The sequence below is a fragment of the Phacochoerus africanus genome, chromosome 3 (genome assembly GCF_016906955.1).
Source record: "Phacochoerus africanus isolate WHEZ1 chromosome 3, ROS_Pafr_v1, whole genome shotgun sequence".
Lineage (NCBI taxonomy): Eukaryota > Metazoa > Chordata > Mammalia > Artiodactyla > Suidae > Phacochoerus > Phacochoerus africanus.
In genome coordinates this window covers 186836788-186861734 of record NC_062546.1, presented here as the reverse complement: position 1 = coordinate 186861734, position 24947 = coordinate 186836788, and the positions used below count along the sequence as shown (strand labels likewise).

Genomic DNA, 24947 nt, shown 5'->3' with positions numbered 1-24947 from the left:
CAAAGGTCGGAAAGGAACAGGACAGTCATTTGCTAAAATGAAAATCTTCCAGAAGATTCTCTCCCTCTCCCTTTCTCTCAAGGTAAAAAGTTGAAATTCCTCTTTCAGGGCAGGCTGTTTCCTTGTTTTGAGAAAAATATAATGTACGCCCTTTGGGTAGAAGACGAAGCCAAATGCTTATCCTGGAACGGAAGAGTATGGGGTGGCGGGGAGCCACCATGCCCTGCTTGACAACGCAAAGGTGCTTGTCACGTGGCTGGGAGGGCATCTCTGCAGGTTTCTGGAGAGAGAAGGGGGAGAGATACCTGGCTTTCTTCTCCTCAGGCCCTGATGAGTTGGGGGCCTGGACCCTGGCGGGGGGCTTGTGCGACTGGACATGAGAGAAGCAGGTCTCTGACACTGGCCAACTAAGGAAACTTGTGGAGAGGCTCAGTCTCTGGGCCTGGGAGGAGGTGTTTATAGGTTTTCACCTTTTTATACATTTTCAGCTTTCTGCTGTCCTCATGTTTTCAGTCAAATCATACCTCAGTCTGGTCCTAGCTGCACTGTGGAGTACTGGGTGGCAGATGGCTTTGCAAAGGAAACAACAGCTGCCTGGAGGAAGCCAGATGTGGGACCCTAAGAGGTGAGGGCAGAAGAGTATGGGCATTTCAGAGGATTCCACGGCATACTTAGGGAGAGCCGCCTGCTCAAAGAGGGGCACATCAGCTGTCAGGTGGGAAGGCTTTCGGCCTCTGAAGTCCTGGACAATAAAGGGAGGTGGGTCACCCGCTGGTCCCACAGGGTCCCTCCCCGGCCACCCCGGGAAGAAAGCACAAGGAACACAGCATCCCACCAAGCTCTCGAAACTCAGCTTTATTGACTTCCAGTGTTTTCCTCTTGGTCTGAGCTCAGCCCAGCTGGCTTTGATAGGTCTCTGAGACTCAAGGGTACAGGGGCTGGCAACACCCTGGCTCCACCACTCCCCTCCCTGGCCACCCGGCTCCCCAGGGAGGGAGGGGGAGAGGCAGCTTCTGCAGTGTTGGAGAGAAAGAATGGGCAGCGGGGTCAGAGATCAAAGAAGCCATACAAGCAGCAACATGCCTGGAGCATCCGTCACACACCAACTCCAGCCACACACACACACACACACACACACACACACACCCGAGAGGGCTTCCTTCCAAGCTCTCTGCCAGCCCGTGCCCATAGCCCTGCTGCATTGATCTGCTCCGGCTCATCCTCAAACTCCAGGACTGCGCACAGGGAAGGAGCCTCCCCTGGCTGCCACAGGGCCTTGATTTTTATGCTCTAACCCGAGCGCTAGCAAGAGCTGTCAGGGGAAACAGAGCTCGAACCATTACCCCTTCATCCACATTCTTGCTACCCCTGCCAGGGACAAATCAAATGACAAGATCTTCCCCATCTTACAGCAAGTGTCAGGCTGACCAGGGCCAGAACTACATGTCCCAAGATGCACAGCCCTGTAACCACGTGCCACCTCCCCCAAGCATGATCTAACAGCAAGGAGGCAGGGTGCATTGCATTCTGGGACTTGTAGTCCCCAAGAGAGCACCAAACACCCAGAGAAGCGTTTCCAGGCTAAGACTACTGCCCACCCAGCCCCCACCCACCACCCAGGCCCGGCTCTATGCTCAGCACAGGCGAGGGAGAGGAATGGAGGGTCCCCTCCCAGTGCACAGGGTTGGGCGCTGTCCTTTTGGAACTGTGCAGCAACTCTGGGTCCTGGACATCCAGCTCAGAACACATCTGGGGAGAGAGCAGGGACGGGGTGACAGGAGAGAGGGTCAGCAGCAAGCCATGGAGGAGGGCGCTCAGCATGCAGCCCTGGGCTAGCCCTGTGGCCTCTCCCTGAGCCCTGATGCATGGTGCGGGAGGACGAGGTCCGGTCCCCTCCTAGGCCTCCCTCCTGGGGCACCCTGGCTTCATCCCCCCTCTCCAGGGTTAGCCGGCCTCACCTCTGGCTAGTCCCGAGGCCCGGGGCAGGCTGAGGCAGCAAGAGGAAGGGAGGAGGAGTGGGCTCCGGTTCCGAATCTGGACGGCCGAGAGGCTCCCGCCCCACCCAGCTAGCCTCCCCGGAAGACCTTATGGCCCTACCGGCCACAGCATCTTCCTCGCCACAAAGAGGCCTTCTGGGGGAAGGAAGAAGGGAGTCCCAGCCAGACGGCAGTGAGAGCAAGCGATGCGGCCCGCGGGGGATGCAGAGAGAAGAGTGCAAGGGAGGAGAGAAGCAGCACCAGGAGGGAGGGAAGCAACAGAGACGTCAGAGCTCAACACCGTGCAGAAACCAGGGTGGGGTGTCTGCAGCCGGAAGAGGAGCGCCGTGGCTGCCGACGGGCTCAGAGAACCTCAGGCCAAGTCCTCCTTAACATCATCAGCAACACAGGTGGCAGAAGACGGGGCGGGGGGGGCGGGGCGGGCAGCAAAGGCCTGACCCAAGCCACTAGTGCCCCTGGAAATGCCCCGTCTAATAAGTGCATCCTGATCCCCAGGCCTTCCCACTGCCCTAAGTCCCCCCACCTTGGGCTTCCCCAGGGACCGATCAGCCATGGCCTGAGCACAGCAAATCCCGAGTCCACACTGCAGGGGGGTGGACCTGGGAGGAATCATGGAGGTGGAGAGGGTCCCCTGCAACTCAGGCCACGCCCCTCTCTGCTCGCCTGACAGTGAGCAGGACCCCTGGTCCCCCTGAATCGGGTGGGTTGGGCCTGGTGATCAGAGGATGAGGCAGCGAGAGGCCTTCTCCTCCGGAGATGGGCTGGGTTTGGCGGTGTCGCCCCTGGCACCCTCACAGGTCTCCCCTGTGCCTGGATCTTGGTTCTGGGCCTTGGGCTGCCCCTGCCGTCGTCGCGGTGCCCCCCGCCCACCTGCCGGTTTCTTCCCAGCCGCCTCCATCTCTGACAGGCTGTAGGCCATGGCAAGCTGCAGGTCCTCGTCATCCTCAGAGAGGTCGCCGTCGGGGGAGCGTGAGGCAGGGGTCTGCCCGATCTGTGTCGCCCCAGACCTGGAGGTGACGGACTGTTGCTGCTCGCGACGGCTCAGCTCCAAGCCCAGTGCCAGGTCATCCGGGATACCTGCAGAGTCACGGCCACCATGACCCAGGCCCTCTTGACCCCGGCCACAGGAATCCTGCCAGGCCGACTCCTGTAGCAACAACTCTGACCACTTACAGCCCCTCCTCCGGAACTGGCTGCAGCATCTTGGCCCCCAGCAGAGCGGTTATGAGCATGGGCAGGTATTCGGCTCTAGCAGGTACGAGCCATCTCCCTGGGCAAGTGACTCAACCTCCCTAAGCCTCCCTTTCCTCATCTATACAATGGGATGATGAAAGTGCCTGCTAGGTCCAGTTGTTCCAGTGATTATATAAGACAGCCTGTGAAAGGCCCTTGGGCACACAGGGCTCCCAGTCGGTGGGCATGAGAGGGTAGCCATGGTGACCATCCGTATGGTGTAGCCTTGTGGGAGGAAGAGTTCAGCTCCAGGAAACCTGCTTCCTGAGTTTCATTCCTGACTTCACCCTTTGCTAAGTAGGTCAAAGCCTTGGGCCTGGGGCCATTTAGCTGTGCTGGTGCTGAGGATCAGTCTCCTGAAAAGTAGGGCGAATACCAACTGCCCTGCTTTCCCACGGCTGTTTTAAGAACCTAGGGATATGGTATGTGTGCAAGTGCTTGAAAAACAGCCAAGTGCTATGCAAACTCCAGGCACCCCACTCATGACAATGGTGATGAGCTGGCTCCCTGAGCCTCCACCATTCTGTCCCAGCCCCTTCCCCGGGATCAGCATCCCCAGTCCTGCCAGTCTGGCCTGTGGCCATTGTGCCCTCCCTGCCCCAGGGGGATTCAGAGAGGAGCAGTTTGGGGAGGGGCTTTGGGGCTGGGGCTCCCTGCTGGGACTGCCCTGCATGGCAGAGCCACTCCTCACCGTTGATTGTGATGGATTTCAGCTGCCCATCTTCCTCCACTTCCACCCGCTCCTGCCCGTTCTCCATGATTCTGTGGGAGACAGCAAGGTTCATTCAGCAGGACGCCCGAGTCCTGCAGCGCCCGCCCCAGCTCTGGGACACCGCAGTGGACAGGACAAACTGGGCTCTGCCCTCAAGGCGCTGCCTGTCTGGTCATGTGGAGCTCCCCCCAGGCCCACCCCCACACCCCTGCACTCAGCGTGGTCCCAGGGGCCCTGACCTGCGCGTCGTGATGCGGCGTCCTTGAACAAAGGTGGTAGATGTAGAAACGGAACGAAAAGCACCAGCCCCAGGACTGAAGGAGAAAGACGAGGAGGAGAAATCTGGCGTGGGAACAAAGGGGAAAAAGAGAGGTTATCACTGGGCAGGCTGCAGTCACAAGGGGCCAGGAACCTCTGCGGGGTCTCCCCACAGAGCTGCCCAGACGCAGAGCTCCAGAGACGCAGAAGGCTTGGCAAAGTGACGAGTGAGCTGGCTGAGGCGAGGGCTCCAGGGCTCCAGAGCTCCAAACATGTGCAAACACGGGAAAGGACGGCACTTACCAGAGTGCCCGGGGAAGGAGGAAGAGAAGGTGAAGAAAGGGCCAGAGTGCCGGGGACCCCGGTTCTGAAGCTCTGAGAAGGGACCCAGGTCGTCTGCAATGAGTAAGCAGATGAACCATTACCTGGAGAAAGATTCCGCCCCCCGCCCGCCACCCCCAGAATAGGCGAACCCTGCTCTTAAGTCTCAAAGTATGAGCTCCTAAGCAACTGGGTACATTTCTGATTTTTTTTCTTTTTTTGATGGACAAGTTGAATTCCTTTTAGTATTTCATATGCAAAAGTTCCCAGGTCAGTTCTGTCCATCATGAAGAATAAAGGGAGGGAGGGAAAGAGGAGAAGCGCCCCTTCAGTTCTAGGCGGGTAAGCCTGGTGTGAAGTCAGGCAGACACGACCACAAGTCCCAGCTCTGCCCCAGCTCTGCCCCGGCTCTGCTGTCTGCTGTGCAACTCTGAGCAAGTTATTTGAACATGCCTCAGTGTTCTCATCTGTGATCGGGGTTAAAATTATCTACCTCATAAGGTTCATGTTCACCATTCAAAAGAGTGGCATCTGTGGTCTATAGTGGCACTGTTACTGCCCCATGATGCTTTGTGTCTTGCTTTCTGGGCTATCGTTGTGGAAGTCTAACAATGCATTATTGTCATCGTTTAGCAAGGCAAGTCCCCGAAGCATCACTCCAGGGTCACGTGGGTTCTGACATGTGTAAGGTTCTGTGCCAGTGCTCACTGGATCCACCCCCACAAAGTCTTCTGTCCCTGGAATTCTGCTTCCCTCTAAGGGCCTCCCAGCTGATGGAGGGTGGGCCCAGAAGCCTCCTGAGCGCACTCACCAAAGAGCTCCGCAAAAGGGTCCCCACTCCCGAAGAACTCCCGGAAGACCTCCTCCGGGCTGCGGAAGGTGAAGGTGAAGCCAGGCCCGCCACCGCCAGCTTCTGCCCGAGATGGGCCAGTTCCTGGAGGAGAGGCAGGATGAGGAGGGGGCTTAGGGCGTGCATCTGGCCCTGAGCCAGGGGACCCCGGCAAAGGCACAGAGATCCCAGGAGCCTGGAGAGTGAGAATGCACAGCCACTGTAGGGATCTGCCTTCCCCCCTCCTCCTGGACCCACTCCCATCCCTGGGTGCCCCTGCTCCACCTACCTGCCCCAGTCAGCCCTTCCCGGCCATAGCGGTCGTAGATCTCCCGCTTATGCTCTGGAAAGAGAGACCAAGATCATTTCTCCCTCCGTCTGCGTTGACCGCCTCCCCTTCCAGGCTAGGCCCCTCCGAGGACTGTCCAGAGACCGACACTAGGGGGGCAGCAGGGTGCACAGTGGACACAGGCTATAGGTTTTAGCAGCAGCTCAGTCCTTCACTCAGCAGGTCCTTCTCATCTGTAAAATGGACACAGTCACAGCCCCCACCGCATGGTTGCAAGGATTAAATGAGATATCTACCTCAACCACTTAGCATGGTGCCTGATGCACAGTAAGCATCTCCTAAGGGTTAGCTAATTCTTACTATGTTATTATTTGTTTTTAACTTTATGGTCACACCACGGCACATGGAATTGCCTGGGCCAGGGATTGAACCCAAGGAGCAGCTGCAACCTACATCACAGCTGTGGCCACAGCAGATCCTTTAACCCACTGCACCGGGCCTGGGATTGAACCCAACCCGAGCTGCTGCAGTCAGGTTCCTAACCCACTATGCCACAGTGGGAACTCCACTGCTCTGCTATTATTAATCAGGGCCTAGCCTGAATGTCACAGAGAGACCTTCCTTGACGACCATCAAAAACCAGTGCCCATTCCCTGTTCCCTATCACATCACCCTGTTATGCTCCTTTGGAATAACCTTGTCCATGCATTTACTTGGTTAATGACTAGGCTGGATAAACCCATGAGGACAAGGACAGGGCCCACCTGACCTCCATTGTTCCTCAGTACCCAACAAGGGCCTGGCATCATAAGCACTCCATGAATATTTCTTGAATTACTGAATAAAAGACCTGGAGCCCTATTCCAGCTCCGTGTGGCCCTGAGCACCTCTCTTAGCCTCAGCTACCTTACCTGAAAAATGGGGGTGGTAAATCCTGCCTTGCAGGATGGCTGTGAGGACTCATGGAGACTACACCAACCAATGCCTGGCACAGAGGAGGCTGGGAACACCCTGGTTATCTGCCCTGCTTCCTTCCCCGTGTCAGGACCCATGCTGCAACTACCAGGTGCTGAGGAGCAACACTGAGACAGAGGATCAGGGGAAGAATAAAAGGGTGCTTGGCACACAGTAGGTGCTCCTCTGGAAAAAAAAAAAAAATCCCAAGGGAGAAAAAAATCCCGGAATCCCTGTGAGAGGAGGACACTTAAATACCAGGTTTGAAAAGGCACAGAGCAGACTAGGGTGATGGCAGCATGGCCTTGGGAAGGAGTGTGATGGGACATGAAGCGGGGACGATGGGAGCCACCTGCCCTGACCCTGGCCCTTACTGTCCGACAGCACTTCGTATGCCTCTGCCACCTCCTTGAACTTCTTCTCAGCAAACTCTTTATTATCTGGGTTCTTGTCTGGGTGCCACTGTAAAGCCTTCTTCCGATACCTGCAGGAAGTGGGTTCAGAAAGGAAGGGTCAGGGGACAAACGCAAGCACTTGCCACCAGGGAACAAAATGACCCATTTCCTGTTAGCCCACTACAGCCTGTTCACCACTCAGATCCCAGTCGATCCCAGCTGGTAGGGCTACCTCTGCAGCAATGTTTTAATGGAGTCCCTATCTCTCCCCTCTGCAGTCAGTGCCAGGGATACATACTTGCATTAGCCAATGATAACCTAGGAGTGAGAAAGTCCCAGCTCTAACCTCTCTTTGGGGCTCACTGGGGCTGGGGCTGCAAAGGATGTGGGTACTTGTGGCCAGGAAGGGTACCAGGCAGTGGTCCCTCCTAATCACAGTGCTTGAGCATCTTTGCACTGCATCCTGAGAAAACCCACACCTAAAGGCTGGGGGTTGAGGTAGCAGTAAAAGGGAGGGGGGAGGGGGGGTGGGGAGGGGAGGGGAGGCCGCACTGGAAAAGAACCCACACGGCAGCTCCCAGGGGAACGTGATGCTTTGGACTTTGTCCTACTGATCCAGGCATCTCCTTCCTCCCAACAGGGGTCACTCTCTGAGGGAGCCCCTCTCCCCAGTCCTGTCTAAGGAACTGCTTCCCTAGGCCCTGCCTCTAAATGGCCCATGGGGTTGGAAGGGGGCGGTGGGCGTGAAGGGGGGCGGGTGAGTGGCTTTCTGATGCACAGCAGAGGCACTTACGCCTTTTTGATGTCATCAGCCGTCGCACTTCGCGGCACGTCTAGGATCTCGTAGTAGGATGCCATGGCAACTCGTTAGTCGTCAGGCTGGCCTCCTTGGGGCTGCGGTAGAGAAGGAAGCGTCAGGCCGAAAGAACCGAGAGCCCCTCCTTGGGGCTGGAGGCCACCTGCTACCCCCACCCCGGGGGCAGCGGAGCCCTCTGGGCTGTGCTTGCGGATGGTGACTAGGCTCCCTCGGACACCCTTATCGGCTCCCGCAGGCCGGTGCCGCGGGCTATCTCGGGGACCAGAGCTGGGGCGCCCTATCTCAGTCCTCGAACTGCAGCTGCCCGGCCCAGGGCCCCCTAGCCTGAGCTGGGGCCCCCCGCCCGCACCTCCTCCGCCGGGAGTCCCTGGCCTCCAGCAGCGCCCCGCCCCTGCCCCCCGCCAGGAACCGTCTGGCACCCGCTGCCCGGCTCGCGGCTGCTGCGTAGGACGCGGCCGGCCCAGCTGTGCGCGCAAGCATGCGACAGCGGCACGGAAACTACTAGAGACCCAGAGGGGGCCGGCTCGGCCTGTCACCTGGAGGTGGGGGTGGGGAGTGCTGCTGCAGGGGCTGCCGGGAGATGGGGGCGGAGCCAGCTATTTTGGGCTTGCACCAGGACAACGTCATCCCCAGATGGGACCTGGGAGACAGCCGAATGCTCCCTCCAGGCGTGACGCATTCAAGAAACGAGCACCCCCTCCCAGCCCCAGCCCCTGGCTCTTCTGCCGCATTGCCTGTAGACACGCTCGAGGGCCGGTGGTTACTCACCGGGAGGACATCAGCACCTCAGGGACTCACAGACTCCTCTCCTAGGTCCTCCCCCTTGTTCAGATCCCTGCTCTAGCGTCAGGTCCTCAAAAGAGGCTGCCCAACTTCCCGGAGTAGGTCAGACCTGTCTCGCAAAGAATCTCATGGCATCCGTCCTCACACTGGTCAGAGCTACAAGTTCGCATTTATTAGATTATTTGATTGATATTCACATCTCCCACGAGGATGTAAATTCCAAGCGGTAGAGGTTATGACTTTTTTCTCACTGGAGTATTAGGACAGTAGTGGAGGTCAGACGATCATTGGATGATTAAATAATGAACAGATGGGAACATGTTAACAGTTCTGACACATTTGGGAGAGGTGGAAGTTAAAGAGAAAAAGGAAAAACTTTTTTGAAAAGGAAAAGGAAATTCCCCAGATTCGAGGTTTTTCTTTCTAAACTGATCCTGAGTAGAACTCTTCTGTCTTAAGGTGATTTCTGGGTTCAGACCGCCTGGGAAAGTCAGAGAACCTTCTAGAACTGGCTCCCGGAGTTCTGTTGTGGCTCAGCAGAAGCAAATCCGACTAGTATCCATGAAGATACAGGTTCGATCCCTGGCCCCACTCAGTGGGTTAAGGATCTGGCGTTGCCCTGAGCTGTGGTGTCGGTCGCAGATGCTGCTGGGATCCTGAGTTGCTGTGGCTGTGGCTTAGGCCTGCAGCTGTAGCTCCGATTAGACCCCCTAGCCTGGGAATTTTCATATGCCGCAGGTGCGGTCCTAAAACGCAAGAAAAGAAAATAGGGAAAAAAAGAAAAAAGAAAGAACGAACTGGCTCCTGCTTCATATCCAGGCCAGTCCACGAGTATTAATTGAGCATCTTCTGTATTGCACATGTTGCCAGAATGTAAAAAGAAGACTGTGGCCCAATCTCTGCCTTCACAGAACTCTGACTTGCTAAGATACCAGCCCATCAGTATAGCCCCCTGGGAAACGCCAAGGCTTTGGAAACAGATCTGAGTTTGCAACCTGGTACTGCTGTGTGACAGGAAAACCTCTGATGACTTGGTTTTTCCTCCCTAAATACAGGTAACACCTAGGGCCGTTTGAAAGTCAAAGGGAGCATGGTACACAGTAGGTCTTAGTACAGGTCTTCTCTGGCATCATGACTGGCCCTGGTAATAATGATGACGTGAATCCAGGAGAGCGTTTTAGGCTGGGTGACCCAGAAATGCTACCACACTGGGCAGACGAGGGAAGAGGGTGCTGTGCATTTATCCAGGTTGCCTGGCTGCTCACAGCCTGAGCCTCCTGCCTGCCTATGGCGAATTCCCATTGCATAGGCTTTGATGGGAGGCAGGCCACTACCTGCCACAAAACCTGACCCTTGCTCTGCCAGACTTCCCAGCTCCAAGAGGAAAAGCAAAAGCTATTCGTTCTGCCAGTGGGAAGCTCCAGTGGGGGCTCTGAATCTGGAGCAAGTCACAGAGAAGCCAAGACAGGGAATTCATTTCTTTCTGCAGTGGCAGCTGCAGAGCCAGCAGCAGCCTCTAGTGTCTGGAGGAGGAACAGTCAGCCTCAGTGTCAGGGCAGGAGCAGACCTCCCAGCAGTGGGTGGAAGAGTTAGGGGTCTTTTTAAACTTTTATTAATTTTATTTTATGGCCGCACCCCCGGCACATGGAAGTTCCTGGGCCAGGGATTGAATCTGAGCCGCAGCTGAAACCTATGTCACAGCTGTGGCAATGTCGGATCCTTCTGCGGGGACCTGGTATTGAACCCATGCCTCTGCAGTAACCAGAGTCACTGTGGTCAGATTCTTAACCCACTGCACCACGGTGGGAACTCCTGAGACAGGGGTTGTTTAGGCAAGCTGTCCTATGCCCTGACCTTGACTGTGGTGCTGGCTGCCCAGCTTCCTTTGGCGCCTACCTGTTTGCAGAGCCTTCATTGGCAACCTATGTATTGATTCTGTATGCTACCCAGTGTCTCTCCAGGTAGTGGGGGGGATGGAGTGGGGGGGAGAGGGGGTCCTTTTCTTTTTTCATTTTGCCAGAGTTAGTTTCTTCTGTTTCCAGCAAGAGTCCTGACTGACCTTGGTATAAGAAGAAGGAATGGATAGATTTGGAAATCTTCCAAATCTCTTTCTTCTTATGTCTGTTATGCCAACAGGCATTTGGCTAGCACCTATCAAGTAAGTGGTATTGTATTAAGAATAGGAATACAAAGAGGTTTATGTTTTCGTCCCTGTACTCAGGGGACGAAAATCTCATTGGGACATAGACAAATGGCAGCTGTGGGAAATTATGTGGCATGCATCTGGCAAACAAAGGGTTAATTTCCCTTGTTCACAAAGAATTCTGACAAATTTATAAGAAAAGACAAATAATGCAGTTTTTTTTAAATAGGCAAAGGACACAGACAAGACAGTTTACAGAAGAGAAAATACTGGCTTTTAAACATGAAATAATGCTCCATCTCATTCATAGCAAGGGAATTGTAAAGGAAAGCTACAACAAAATACTTTCATTTCTCAGATAACTGAGAAAGATCAAAAAGTTAAAAAAAAAAAAAAAAAGGAGTTCCTGTCGTGGCGCAGAGGAAACGAATCCGACTAGGAACCATGAAGTTGTGGGTTCGATCCCTGGCCTTGCTCAGTGGGTTGAGGATCTGGCATTGCCATGAGCTGTGGTATAGGTTGCAAACACGCCTTGGATCTGTCATTACTGTGGCTCTGGCGTGGGTGGGCAGCTGTAGCTTGGATTGGAGCCCTAGCCTGGGAACTTCCATGTGCCAAGGGTGTGGCCCTAAAAAGCAAAAAAAAAAAAAAAAAAAGTGTTTACTACGTTGTAGGGGCAAGGCCGTGGGCACAGGCAGTCTTATACATTGGTGATGGGTGTGGTAATTTGGATATAACTTCCAAAGAAAGCAACATGGAGTATATATCAAAATTAAAGGTGTGTAGCCTTTGACCCAGTAATGCCAATTCTGATCATTTGTGGTTGTACATATGTGCAGAGAAACACGTACAAGGGTTGCAGCATTCTTTTCAAAGCAAAAAATCTTTGCTTTGAAAAGATTTGAAACAACCTAAATACCCATTAATAGCAGACTGGTTAAATAAATGATGGTTTGTTGTGCTCTGGAATATTATATCATCACTAAAGAGAATGAGGCACATCTAAACGCACTGATATGGACCATCTTCTAGATTTACTGTTTAGTGAAAAAACAAGAGGCAGAGCTAAGTACATTTAAGCGTGTATTCACACACTAGGACATACATAGATGTCTGGAGGAAAACACTAACAAAAATTGAACACTGGTGACTGCCAAGATGGGGGCAAATGAAGGGGTCGTATTTTTGCTGCTGGTAAATCTCTTTGGTACCTTTTGAATTCTGAAGCATGCACACATAATAACTGGTCAAATACATACATAATCTTCTAAAATCTAGCTGAAGAAATAGGATATCGGCAAAAAGCTAAGGGCTACGGCCCAAGGCAGTCCATGCCAAGTACCAAATGAGTGAAAGAGACAGCCAGTAAGAGGGAGACTCTAGAAGAGGGAGAGGTCTCAGGGCTGGATGGATCTGGGTGACAGTGACCTAATTTGGAAGGAATGGCAACATTGCGGCGAGCAGGAGGAGGTGGCCTTCTGGAAGCAGGGATGCGGCTTGGAGGTAGGAGGTTCCTGACACATCAGAGGGGAGAGAATAAATGTGTTGGGAGGAATCCACGACTGGGGATCCTCTTGTGTCTGCCTGCAGGAGGTAATTGTACCCTGGTTTTAGAAGCCTCAGGGATGAAAGCATTCCCCTGCACTGAGGCAGTCCCCAGAAGCCAGGCTGGGTGGCACTCCCAGCTGTCCCATGGAAATCTGTGTTGTCACCTCCCCACATCCACACCCAGTCCAACCCAGGCCTGCCAGTGCTTGCCCGCAGAGTTCCAAGCTGGGAGGAGGTGGCTGTCCAGCTGCCCAGAGTGAGCTGGCTGGTCCAGCAGTCAGGAGGAGAGCCTGACCATCTCTGCAGGTGACCAGCCACCTTGGCAAATGAAGACCTCACCTTCCTCAGAGCCCGCCCTCCTGGCCTCTCCCAAGCCCTGCCTCTCCTCCTGTGAGACGTCAGTGAAAGGGAGGACTTTTAGAAGGTACTGACAGCTCCCAGACCTGGCCCCAAAGATGCTTCTGCCCTTGTTCGGCCCCCAGAAGCTGGGTCCCTGCTCCCAAGCCTACACCCTCCACCATGGTGCCTGGGCAAGGGAGTGTCAAGCGTCACCCCCTCCCTGCCTTCAAGGCACCTGAGTCACTGTCTGGGCACTGGGGACCTGGGAGGCCCAGAAGAAGTGATATCTGGAGTGGTGCCTGGATCTGCTGTGGGCAAGGGGGAGGACACCCGAGGAAGGGGAGGGCAGCAGCATAAGCTTTGGCCCAGACTGGCCTGAGTTTAAATCCCGACTCCTCCACCTACTAGCTGAGTAACCTTTGCAAGTCACATGACTTCTCCAAGCCTCAGTCCCCACATCTATAAAATGGGCATTCATGGAATAAGTTTACTTAATAAGTCTTGAGACTCTCATATGTGTCAGGCAGCATTCTGGGTGCTGAGAGCAGGAAAGGCCTTATTCTTGTAAGCCTCCAATCCAGTGGGTACAATAGCTGTATTTACCTCAGGATTCAACAAGACAGGATGGGTACAGAGCCTAGTATGTAGTAGGTGCTCAATAAATGACAGCTATTTCTTGGGATTTGAAAAACTCTCCAAATAAACCCTCTTCCCTGCTCAAGTTTGAAACCAGTTGAGAGAAGGACCCAGGATAGAGATTTGAAAGTCAGTCCTTTAGGAGTTCCCATTGTGGCGCAGTGGTAATGAACCCGACTAGTATCCATGAGTGAGGACACAGGTTTGATCCCTGGCCTCAGTGGGTTAAGGATCCAGCATTGCCGTGAGCTGTGGTATAGGTCGCAGATGTGGCTCAGATCCCACCTTGCTGTGGCTGTGGTGTAGGCCAGCACCTGCAGCTCTGATTCAGCCCCTAGCCTGGGAACCTCCATATGCCACAGGTGCGGCCTAAAAAGACCAAAAAAAAAAAAAAAAGAAAGAAAAGGAAAAAAAAAAAGAGAAGCTCTCATCATGGCGCAGCAGAAACAAATCCGACTAGAAACCATGAGGTTGTGGGTTCAATCCCTTGCCTCCCTCAGTGGGTTAAGGATCTGGCATTGCTGTGGCTGTGGCATAGGCCAGCAGCTACAGCTCTGATTGGAACCCTAGGCTGGGAACCTCCATATGCCACGGGTGCAGCCCTAAAAAGCAAAAAAAAAAAGAAAAGAAAAAAGAAAGTTAGTCCTTTAGAGAAAAAGGGGGGGGAGGCATTGGAGGATATAGCTGAGCTATTCAGTTAAAATGGGCTTCTAGGAGTTCCCGTGGTGGCGCAGTGGTTAACGAATCCAACTAGGAGCCATGAGGTTGCGGGTTCGGTCCCTGCCCTTGCTCAGTGGGTTAAGGATCCGGCGTTGCCGTGAGCTGTGGTGTGGGTTGCAGATGTGGCTCGGATCCAGCGTTGCTGTGGCTCTGGTGTAGGCCGGAGGCTACAGCTCCGATTAGACCCCTAGCCTGGGAACCTCCATATGCTGAGGGAGCGGCCCAAGAAATAGCAAAAAGACCAAAAAAAAAAATAGGGCTTCTAAATAATTCAATTACACATACAGACACACCCCACCCCGACACACACACACACACACACACACACACACACACACACACACAATTGCAGGCCTCTGTCTTGCCAGGACAGAGCTTCCCCTGTCCGCTGAGATGCTCAGAGGCCTTGAGAGTACTTGCTCTCTCAGGGTAGATCATCGCACTGTGGAAGAAGGAAGCTGCTGGGCCGGGTGTGCCCATTTTCGCCTCTAAACCCCCCTCGATCTTGTTGCCCCGACTCCATCCTCTACTGAACGAAATAATTACTGAGATGAGAGAGACAGGGACAGGTGAGGGGGACCAGGTGAGGAAGGGGAGGAGTCACTGCATTTCCAGGTTTACCTGAGTGGCACCCAGTGTCAGACCTACGTGCAGGTATGTGCAGGTGTGTGTTTTGTTGGCCTTGTTTCTCTGAAATCCATTTTCTCACCTTCCCTGCCTTGCTCACATCTCACAGACTGCAGCCCCCTTTCCCTAGGCCCCCTCTCACCAGGTAGCTTCTGTCCACGTTCAGCCAGCAGGACTCCCTGGCTGGAGATCAAGAGTGGGAGGAAGGGGAGTTCCCCTCGTGGTGCAGTGGTTAACGAATCCGACTAGGAACCATGAGGTTGAGGGTTCGATCCCTGGCCTCGCTCAGTGGGTTAAAGATCCAGCGTTGCCATGAGCTGTGGTGTAGGTCGCAGACGAGGCTCGGATCCTGCGTTGTTGTGGCTCTGGTGTAGGCTGGCAGCTACAGCTCCGATTCGACCCCTAGCCTGGGAACCTCCATATGCCGCAGGAGCGGCCCAAGAAATGGCAAAAAGACAAAAAAAAAAAAAGAGTGGGAGGAAGGGAGCAGCCAGGGTGTTTCTCCCCTTCTCTCAAAATCAAAGAGTTGGAAGTTCCCTTGTGGTGCAGTGGGTTAAGGATCCAGCATTGCTGCAGTTGTGGCGGCAGGTCACAGCTGTGGAGCAGGGTCCATCCCTGGCCGAGGGAACTTCCACGTGCCATGGGTGTGGCAAAAAAATAAAAAAATAAAAAATCGAGGGGTAATTCAGGTAGTACTGGGTCTCCTGTGTGGCTCTGAAGCCTGCCAAGTGCCCCTCCCCCCCAGCCCTCCTGCTCCCTCTGGGTAGCTCTGCTGTGGCTCCAGCTCTCACCCAGTGATTCCAGCTTCAAGGCTCTGTCATCGCCATCTCCTCCCTGCCTCCTCCAGCCCTAAGGGTGATAGCAGCTTGCTGGTGTTGCTGACTTTTAAGTTTCCTTGCCAGCATCCAGTCCTGGGAAAGGGAGACTGCAGGAAGGACAGAGCCGAGGGCAGCCCTGAGCAGTGCAGGCAGCACTGAGCAGTGAATCTTGCCGAAGCTGGAGGCGGGGCGGGGCAGGGATGGCCCTGGTGCCAGCACCTCCAGTGGTTAAATCATCCCTCCAGCCCAGAAGGTGCTACAGAAAATCCACATACCAGGATTTTAGGGGCAGCCATCTGGTTGGCAGTGGGGGCTCAAAGCTATGCCCCAGGCATAGATTTAAAGAAAGGTCATTTGTCTTTATTAAAAAGTGGTGTAGGAGTTCCCGTCGTGGCTCAGTGGTTAACGAATCCGACTAGGAACCATGAGGTTGTGGGTTCAATCCCTGACCTTGCTGCAGTCTCCCTTTCCCAGGATCTGGCGTTGCCGTGAGCTGTGGTGTAGGTTGCAGATGCAGCTTGGATCTGGTGATGCTGTACCTCTGGCACAGGCCGGCAGCTACAGCTCCGGTTAGACCCCTAGCCTGGGAACCTCCATATGCCACGAGAGCAGCCCTAGAAATGGCAAACAGAAAAAAAAAAAAAAAAATGGCGTAGGAGTTTCCTGGTGGCCTAGCAGTTAAGGATCTGGCATTGACACTGCTGTGGCGTGGATTCAATCCCTGGCCGGGGAACTTCTGCATGCTGTGGGTATGGCCAAAAAAAAAAAAAAAAAAGTGGCATGATGTAGATTACAGAGAAGTAAGGCCGCCCCCCCACCCCTAGCCATTCCCCCATTGTCATTGCCTCTGTGCCACTATTCTGCCTTAGTGCCAGCTTCCAGACTCTACACCCAAGTCTCTTGCCTGAGGAGGAGAAAGTCCCAATCCGTAGAGTGGACTAGTGAGCACCAGCTATTTCAGACTCCTCTAAGGCACCACTCCAGATCCCCTGGCCTCACTAAGCTCTTGTTGCAGCCGCGTGCACCTCAGACCAGCTTCACACACCCGACAACTCAATAACACCTCGCCTCCCGCCCCAGGGTTTCCCTGGTGACCCTGCAGCCCAAGTGTGTGCACCCTGGAAGCGCAGGCAAGTTAATGCTTGAGTAGGTGACGGTTTCACCAATAAGACAATGGAGCCAGTGTCTAGATTCCCCAATATCATCTCTCCTGCCAGCTCTCGCAAGGAAGGGTTCTGATATGCTGTTTGTCCAGCTCTATCTTCTCCAGGGTGAATTCTCCCTCCTTCTCCGTCTAACTCCCCCTTTACCTCTCTTCTGCTCCCTGGAACTGCACTCTAATGAAATCTGAAGTCAGATCTGCTTTCTGGGGAACCCAGGCTGAGATTCCAGCCTGCTGATCTCTCCTGAAGGAAAAGCCCTCCCCGTGTGGTTTTTCCCAAGAGAAAAAAAGACATTTGTGAGACAATAGGCCGCAGCACTTTATTTAGAACAGACTGGAAGGAGTCCCCTAGTATTCGTCCCCCTCTTCCTCTTCCCCCTCCCCCTCCACACTATCCATGCCCACCTCCTCGTAATCCTTCTCCAGGGCAGCCATATCCTCCCGGGCCTCAGAGAACTCGCCCTCCTCCATGCCCTCGCCCACGTACCAGTGCACAAACGCCCTCTTGGCATACATCAGGTCGAACTTGTGGTCTAGGCGGGCCCAGGCCTCGGCGATGGCGGTCGTGTTGCTCAGCATGCACACGGCACGCTGCACCTTGGCCAGGTCACCCCCGGGCACTACGGTGGGGGGCTGGTAGTTGATACCAACCTTGAAGCCCGTGGGGCACCAGTCCACAAACTGGATACTGCGCTTGGTCTTGATGGCAGCGATGGCGGCATTGACATCCTTGGGCACCACGTCTCCTCGGTACAGCAGGCAGCAGGCCATGTACTTGCCATGACGGGGATCACACTTCACCATCTGGTTGGCAGGCTCGAAGCAGGCGTTGGTGATCTCTGCCACCGACAGCTGCTCGTGGTAGGCCTTCTCTGCAGAGATGACTGGCGCATAGGTGGCCAGGGGGAAGTGGATGCGAGGGTAGGGCACCAGGTTGGTCTGGAACTCCGTCAGGTCCACGTTGAGGGCCCCGTCAAAGCGCAGGGACGCTGTGATGGAGGAGACGATTTGGCTGATGAGGCGGTTGAGGTTGGTGTAGGTGGGACGCTCGATGTCCAGGTTGCGGCGGCAGATGTCATAGATGGCTTCGTTGTCCACCATGAAGGCACAGTCTGAGTGCTCCAGGGTGGTGTGGGTGGTCAGGATGGAGTTGTAGGGCTCGACCACGGCTGTGGACACCTGCGGGGCAGGGTAGATGGAGAACTCGAGCTTGGATTTCTTGCCGTAGTCAACAGAGAGCCGCTCCATCAGGAGCGAGGTGAAGCCAGAGCCGGTGCCGCCTCCAAAGCTGTGGAAGATGAGGAATCCTTGGAGTCCTGTGCACTGGTCAGCCTAGAAAGTGAAGGCGAGACAATGTGGGCTGTGGGGCACAGCTGACCAATAGCAAAGAACCAGCTCGTGCTGCCTCACGTTTCCCCCAGAGTCTCATCAAATCCTTGGAAGACTTGTCCAAGGGCACAAAATAGACCCTGATAGGGAGGTCCTACTTTCTCCCTATCACTCTTCATCTCTAAAGGCTTGTGCCATAGTCATTTTTGTCATCATAATTTGCCAGCTCCATTCAGCTTCCTACCCGTGCCCCCCCGATCTAACTTCAGATGTTTCTGGAGGGCTTCTCTACTGAGATGAGCAGCCCAGGAACCCGATCTCCATCCTTGCTGGAGGTCAGAGACGATCAGAGAGCCTCAGGCAGGCATTGTTGGGAGTCCTGCTTTTCACTGGGCCTTCTGCCCACATCCCTACATTACGAGGTGATATTCTGTCAAAGCTTGGCCAGGCAGCTATCGATTGGTTGGCACTGGTGGGCACTCTGCCCAGCATCAGGTCAGTTGCTGTAGGAGAGAAAAAGGACACCCAGCTCCAGGCTGGAGCCCACACTCTGCCTCCCCTCCTCATTACCCGGATCCTGTGTCTTTAGTACTTGTCCAGGAGGCCTCTCCCAAGGATGGAAGCTGTGTTTGCCCCATGTAGTCTCTCAACAATAACAGGAACCCAGATTCCCCCTTTCCCAACACTCAGCTCTTCTCTTACCAGCTTCCGAATTCGGTCCAGCACCAGGTCAATGAGCTCCTTTCCAATGGTGTAGTGGCCTCGGGCATAGTTATTGGCCGCATCTTCCTTCCCAGTGATGAGCTGCTCCGGATGGAAGAGCTGGCGGTACGTGCCCGTTCGAACCTCATCTGCAATGGGCAGAGTTTTAAGCCCCTGTCCCTTGCAGCCCGGCTCCTGGAGTCCCAGGATACCCAGAAGGAGTGTGATCACCAGGCCCTAAGTTCTGCCCTAGAGGAGCCCCATTCAGGCTGCTACTATTGCCTTTGACTTTATTTGCTCTTCAGTGAAAAGGGAAAATATGTGAAGTGACCTTGAGACTCTGGAGCTGAGTTCTGATTGGCTGCAGCAATTGAGAACCATAAACTCCCATGCTGTCCTGTTACAGAGAAGGACTTGCTGTGATACCTGGGTCAAGGCCGTAGCAGGGTCTGATCATCACTCACCAATCACAGTGGGCTCCAAATCCACAAACACCGCCCGGGGCACATGCTTTCCGGCGCCAGTTTCGCTAAAGAACGTATTGAAGGAGTCGTCCCCTCCTCCGATGGTCTTGTCGCTGGGCATCTGCCCATCTGGCTGGATCCCATGTTCCAAGCAGTAGAGCTCCCAGCAGGCATTGCCAATCTGCACACTGGCCTGGCCCACGTGGACTGAGATGCACTCACGCTGAGTGGGCAAAGGGCAGAGAGAAGCGTATCATGTCTGGACAGCATTCCTGCCTTCCTTCCTTGAGTGGTTCTGTGGCTGAGGGCAAAAGTTCCTGGACTCTGCTCTCCATGCCCCCCCGCCCCGGCCCCGAGTCAAGCATTTCCTGGTGTCACTGAGTACCAGGAAGCATTGGCTCTGGGGGCTGGGCCAGAACCCTCAAGGGAAGCAAAATGTGGCTCGTTCTAAGATTATGGTCTTGCTCGGTGACTAAGCCTCTTGAGGAACATCAAGGGGCTCAGATGAGTCTGCCAGAGCACGGAGGTCACCCCACCCATGTGCAGAAAGAAACTAGGGGCCACTAGTGAGGGAGGCAAGATCCAAGTGAGGTTTCAGGGGTCAGAGACAAGGATGAGGTTTAGAAAAGCAAAAGAGGAATTCCCGTCCTGGCGCAGGGGAAACAAATCCGACTAGGAACCTTGAGGTTACGGGTTCCATCCCTGGCCTCGATCAGTGGGTTGAGGATCCAGTGTGCCCTGAGCTGTGGTGTAGGTCGCAGATGTGGCTCGGATCTGGCGTTGCTGCAGCTCTGGCGTAGGCCAGCAGCAACAGCTCTGATTAGACCCCTAGCCTGGGAACCTCCCTATGCCACGAGTGCGGCCCTAAAAGGACAAAAGACAAAAAAAGAAAAAAAGAAAAGCAAAAGAACCCTGGATTCATGTCACAACTAGAAATGCCAGTGAGGAAGGGGAAAGTGGGCCTGAAATGGCTGCATGTGCTGTTCTTTCCTCCTCAGTGGGAGTGGTTCTGGAGTGGAGAGGAGCTGGGAAGAAAGTTCTTCCTTACATGATTCCAGGCTGCTGGTCAAAGAACTCTTGGCCCCCCCTGGAGTTCCTGTTGTGGCTCAACAGTTAACGAAACTGACTAGTATCCATGAAGTTGAGGGTTCGATCCCTGGCCTCGCTCGGTGGGTTAAGGATCTGGCATTGCCATGAGCTATGGTGTAGGTCGAAGATGCAGCTCGGATCCCTAGTTGCTGTAGCTGTAATGTAGGCCAGCAACTACAGCTCAGATTTGACCCCTAGCTGGGGAACCTCCATAAGCCACTCACTCACTCACTCACTCAACTCACACACTCACTCACTCTTGGCCCCTAAAGCAGGACCAGGATAACCTGCTTGGTCTTGGAAAAGAGAAAGGTCATTGCCTTCCTGGGGAGACCCATGAGCATCACAAAGACTTGATCCTCTTGCTTCATCACAAATCGAGCCTCAGTTATGGGCCTGACACAGTGCGGATACTGGGGATCCCTAACCCTTAATGCCCCATCCCTGCACTTAAGAAGCTCACTCCCACTGTCTAGGGAAGAGAGAGTTTCATAAAAGATAAGTGACAATGTGGTAAGTGGGATCCCAGAGTGTGTCTCCCTGCTCTGCTTGAGAGGTATTTACCTAAAAACAAAAGGATCATATCCATCGAATTTCCCCAAGTTTTAAGGCTTAACCACATGGAGGATGTGGAGCAAGGAGAATTCTCACACTGGCTGGGGGACACCTGAAGTGATGCATCTCTTTTGGAGTGTGATTCAGCAATATCTAGGAAAGCTGAAGATGCTCTTGCTCTGGAGGAATTCTCACACAGGTAAACAAGAAAACAGGTGCTAGAACAGTCACAGGGCTGTAACAACCAGAGCCAATTAAATGTCCTTCAGCAGGAGAAAATGGATAAAGGATAATTCAGAAGTGGACGTGGATGGGAGTTCCCATCTTGGCTAACCGGAAATGAATCTGACTAGCATCCATGAGGACGCAGGTTCGATCCCTGGCCTCACTCAGTGGGTTAAGGATCCGGTGTTGCCATGAGCTGTGGCGTAAGTCGCTGATGCAGCTCAGATCCTGCGTTGCTGTGGCTGTGGTGTAGGCCAGTGTCTACAGCTCCAATTCAATCCCTAGCCTGGGAACCTCCATACGCTGTAAGCACAGCCCTAAAAAGACAAAAAAAAAAAAGACAAAAAAAAGTACCTGGATGAATACAAAAAAAATCTTAACACCCAAAATTCTTACCACAAAAAAAGCAAATTAAGAAGAACCATAATGCAATACTATGCATATATATCTTTAACTTGCAAAACAATACTCTGTATCCTTTATGGATGAATGTTTATATTTGCTATATATTCTTAGAATGTATTACAGGTATAAGGAAAACAAGGGAAAATATTAACACCCAATTTGGAATAACAGTTCTCTCCAGTCAAGGAGGGAGGTGAAATCAATCAGAGAAGGATTCTGTTTCTTAATCTGGGTAGCAGCTGTTCATCATATTAGCCTTTATACCTCTTTGCCTGTCTGAAATATTTCCTAAATTTTTGGAGCTGTGCCAGAAGCATGCAGATGTTCCCAGGCCAGGGATTGAACCCGGGCCACAGCAGGGACAACACCGGATCTTTATCCCACTGAGCCACCAGTGAACTCCTGAAATAATTCTCTTTCTTTCTCTCTTTTTTTTTTAAATGTCCACACCCCCGGCATGTGGAAGTTCCTGTGCCAGGGATTGAAACACTAGATTCTTAACCCACTGCACTGGGCTGGGGGTTGAACCTGAGCTGCTGCAGTCAGATTCTTTTTTTTTTTTTTTTCCGTCTTTTCTGTGGAGGTTCCCAGGCTAGGGGTCTAATTGGACCAGCCTACACCGCAGCCACAGCAACATGGGATCCGAGGCATGTCTGTGACCTACACCACAGCTTACGGCAACACCGGGTCCTTAACCCACTGAGCAAGCCAGGGATCGAACCCGCAATCTCATGGTTCCTAGTCGGGTTCGTTAACCACTGAGCCACGACGGGAACTCCTCTGCTGCACCTTAGAGCCTGCCCAGGCTCTGTGTGCGATGCCAGACATGTCCCGGCCCCCACAACTGCTGGCCCACGCTAGGCATGTCTGACCTGAGGAATGCCCGAGACCCTGGATGCCTCTCACTCTGGATTTGGGCAAAGAACTCAGCCCCTGGAATCACACAGACTGGCCTCGAACCCCAGTCCCTCTAGGACCCTGAACACGTGGCTTCACTTCAGCTGCTGCCATTGTCTCTCCTTCACTGTGAAAATAGTATAATCTTGCACTCAGCAGGCTTTGTCATTAGGTTGTCTCGTTCCGTATATGAAGCATTAATATGAATGTTAATTAAGTCCCAGCACCACGCTAAGTGCTTCCCATGCATTATCTCATTTAGTCTTTACAACAACCCTCTTTGGTAGGTATTTTCATTACCCGTTTTTACAGAGGAGGAAACTGACTCTCAGGTCAAACAATTTGCTCAAGGTCATGAGCAAAACTGGGAATATTCAGAGAGGGGACAGCCGGGCTCCAACCATGGTCTTAACTGCTCTTGCATCCTGTCTCGGGGGGAGCCCGGCAGAAGGTATCATATGAGCTCCACCCAGCACCCTCCCTGTCCTTCCACCTGCCCGCCCCCCACTGATATGTAACTGAAATGAGGGGTCAGACCTAGGCGGCAGCAGGCCAGGTCTATGAGGAAGGGTCCTTACAGCTTGGAGGTGGGACCAGAGGCCAACAGGGGCCCAAGGTTTGCAGGAGCACTTTCTGCTCCTGCGCTGCTTACCCCACTCTCCCCACCCCTAAATTCAGGGCCCTTCAGCAGCCCCTCAGGCTCACATCCAGGTCCCAATTACCACTGGCTGCCCCGAACATGCCCCCACATGCCAGCACATTTGGGGGGACCACGCGCACATCTGGAAGTCTCTTTCCCTCTCCCCCACCTCACCTGCCCACACACTGTAGCCCTGTGAACACCTAGACCCCCAGGGCCCTCATTTGCAGGCCTGGCCCCCACCCCTGCTCACCATGCTGCCTGGCTGGGGGCTGGCTGGGGTCTTCTGTCTGTCTGTCTGCTGCAAGATGGAAGACAGAGACCGGTCTGTGAGGGACCCACAGCTGCTGGCCTCCTTATACTCTCTGTTCTGCTCTCAGGGGGGGAATGTTGTTAGAAACGGCCCCGGGAGGGCAGGCCTGTTGACTTGGCTGCAGAGCAGCAGGCAAGCGCTGGGCCTGGGCCCAACCAGGGGAGCAAGGCAGGCCGGAAGAGGAGGGGCCCACTGGTACCCCACACAGACATCCAGGTTGCTGGGTACATGGTGTCGGTTACGCAGTCACACAACCCCACTTCCTGGTGGCACAGCCTGGCCAACACAGGTGGGAGAGTGTTTGGAAATGAAGCCCCCTGAGCTCCTGTGTGGGCCTCCACCCCCAGGGTTGGTGAGGACTGGAAGTGGGGCAGGGCTAAGGGGAGGCAGCAGTGAACCAGAAATAGTGAGTCCTAGGGCAAGAGATCAACTCATGGGCCTTCTGGGTGGAAACTCAGAATATCATAGAACAGAAGGGACTAGAGCTCAGGTTTAGCCCCATCTCTAGCACTTAACGTCTTTTGCCTCAGTTTTCTCATCCGTAGAATGGGGAGAGGTGGTATCCGAGGTGAACTTTCTTACGTGCTTAGTCCAGAGCTGCCATTGTTCTCCAGCAAAGCAGGATGCTGAGCAGGGGCTCAGGGCTCATCCTTGGTGCCTCTCCCTATTCCAGTGCAAGTCTTTGCTGGTCCAGCCTGGCCCCGTGGCCCCACAGAAGAAGCCGCCTTATGGCCTTAGGCAAAATTACAAGGTAAAAATATTACTCTCTCATGTTTGTATCCTGCTTTGTAGTTCTTTGGCTTCACCCCTCATCTCCTTTGAATCCCTCATCAACTTTATGAGGTCAGCAAGGCGGGTCCTCCACTCCCAGAGGAAGAAAAGGAAATTACCACCTCTGGTGTCTTGCCAGAGGTCCTGTGGGAGTTAATTAGTGATGGAATTAAGATGCTTCGGGGACCCAGGCCCAGGGCTCCTCCTCTTTCCACATGTCCCTCCTGCCCCTCCTGTGTCTTTACTTCTTCCCTTCCCTTTTTTTTTTGTCTTTTGTCTTTTGTCTTTTTAGGGCCACACCTGCGGCATATGGAGGTTCCCAGGCTAGGGGTCTGATCAGAGCTACAGCTGCCAGAGCCACAGCAACGCAGGATCTGAGCCTCGTCTTCAACCTACACCACAGCTCACGGCAACACCAGATCCTTAACCCACTGAGTGAGGCCAGGAATTGAACCCCCATCCTCTTGGTTCCCAGTTGGATTCATTTCCGTTGCGCCATGACGGGAACTCCCCCTTTTTAAAAAAATTTTAAATTATTATTGTTTTTTCTTCCTTCCCATCTTAATGCGCATGGTCAGCCACCATCGCTCCCTTGCTTACCCCTCAACTCCCTTGCCTTCCTCCAGTTGCACCTTCTTCATTTGACTAAACCACCACCTTGCTTAAATCCATTTCTTCACCACCTCGGTGCCAGCACTGACCTGGCTAAACAGTGACTGCAGAAAAATCTGCAACCATACTGACTGATCTGACTTCAAATGCGTGACCATTACCCTCAAATAGACACTAATGCTGTCTGGAAACCACATGCCATCTCTCTAGTCACACTTTCAGCCACCGACCATGACCAGGAGTAGGAGTGCCAGATTTAGCAAATAAAAGAATTTTTTGGCCTTTTTTTTTTAGGGCCACACTGGCGGCATATAGAGATTATCAGGCTCGGGGTCGAATCGGAGCTACAACTGCCAGCCTACAC

General features: G+C 53.7%; 2 protein-coding genes across 4 annotated transcripts; both read right to left on the bottom strand.

The window, feature by feature from the left end:
• Positions 1-840: 840 nt before the first annotated feature.
• On the bottom strand, positions 841-8367 carry DNAJB2 (DnaJ heat shock protein family (Hsp40) member B2). Of its 3 annotated transcripts, XM_047773567.1 has the most exons (10): positions 8155-8334; positions 7782-7882; positions 6968-7077; positions 5640-5693; positions 5333-5455; positions 4504-4596; positions 4182-4284; positions 3922-3992; positions 2868-3074; positions 841-1749 (listed from the first exon to the last, which is right to left on the bottom strand). In XM_047773567.1, the coding sequence occupies exons 2-10, from the start codon at positions 7844-7846 to the stop codon at positions 1739-1741; spliced, it is 837 nt and encodes a 278-aa protein (XP_047629523.1). In that variant the 5' UTR covers positions 7847-7882; positions 8155-8334; the 3' UTR covers positions 841-1738. The 3 variants fall into 3 exon arrangements, with proteins under 3 accessions (XP_047629523.1, XP_047629521.1, XP_047629522.1); XM_047773565.1 differs by having other exon boundaries at positions 841-3074; positions 8155-8367; XM_047773566.1 differs by lacking the exons at positions 4504-4596; positions 8155-8334 and having other exon boundaries at positions 841-3074; positions 7782-8143.
• Positions 8368-16879: 8512 nt separating this feature from the next.
• On the bottom strand, positions 16880-23253 carry LOC125123577 (tubulin alpha-1D chain). The gene is made up of 4 exons (XM_047773564.1): positions 23141-23253; positions 19077-19299; positions 18613-18761; positions 16880-17913 (listed from the first exon to the last, which is right to left on the bottom strand). Exons 1-4 carry the CDS (start codon positions 23141-23143, stop codon positions 16930-16932), a joined length of 1359 nt encoding a protein of 452 aa, XP_047629520.1. The 5' UTR covers positions 23144-23253; the 3' UTR covers positions 16880-16929.
• Between the last annotated feature and the right edge of the window lie 1694 nt (positions 23254-24947).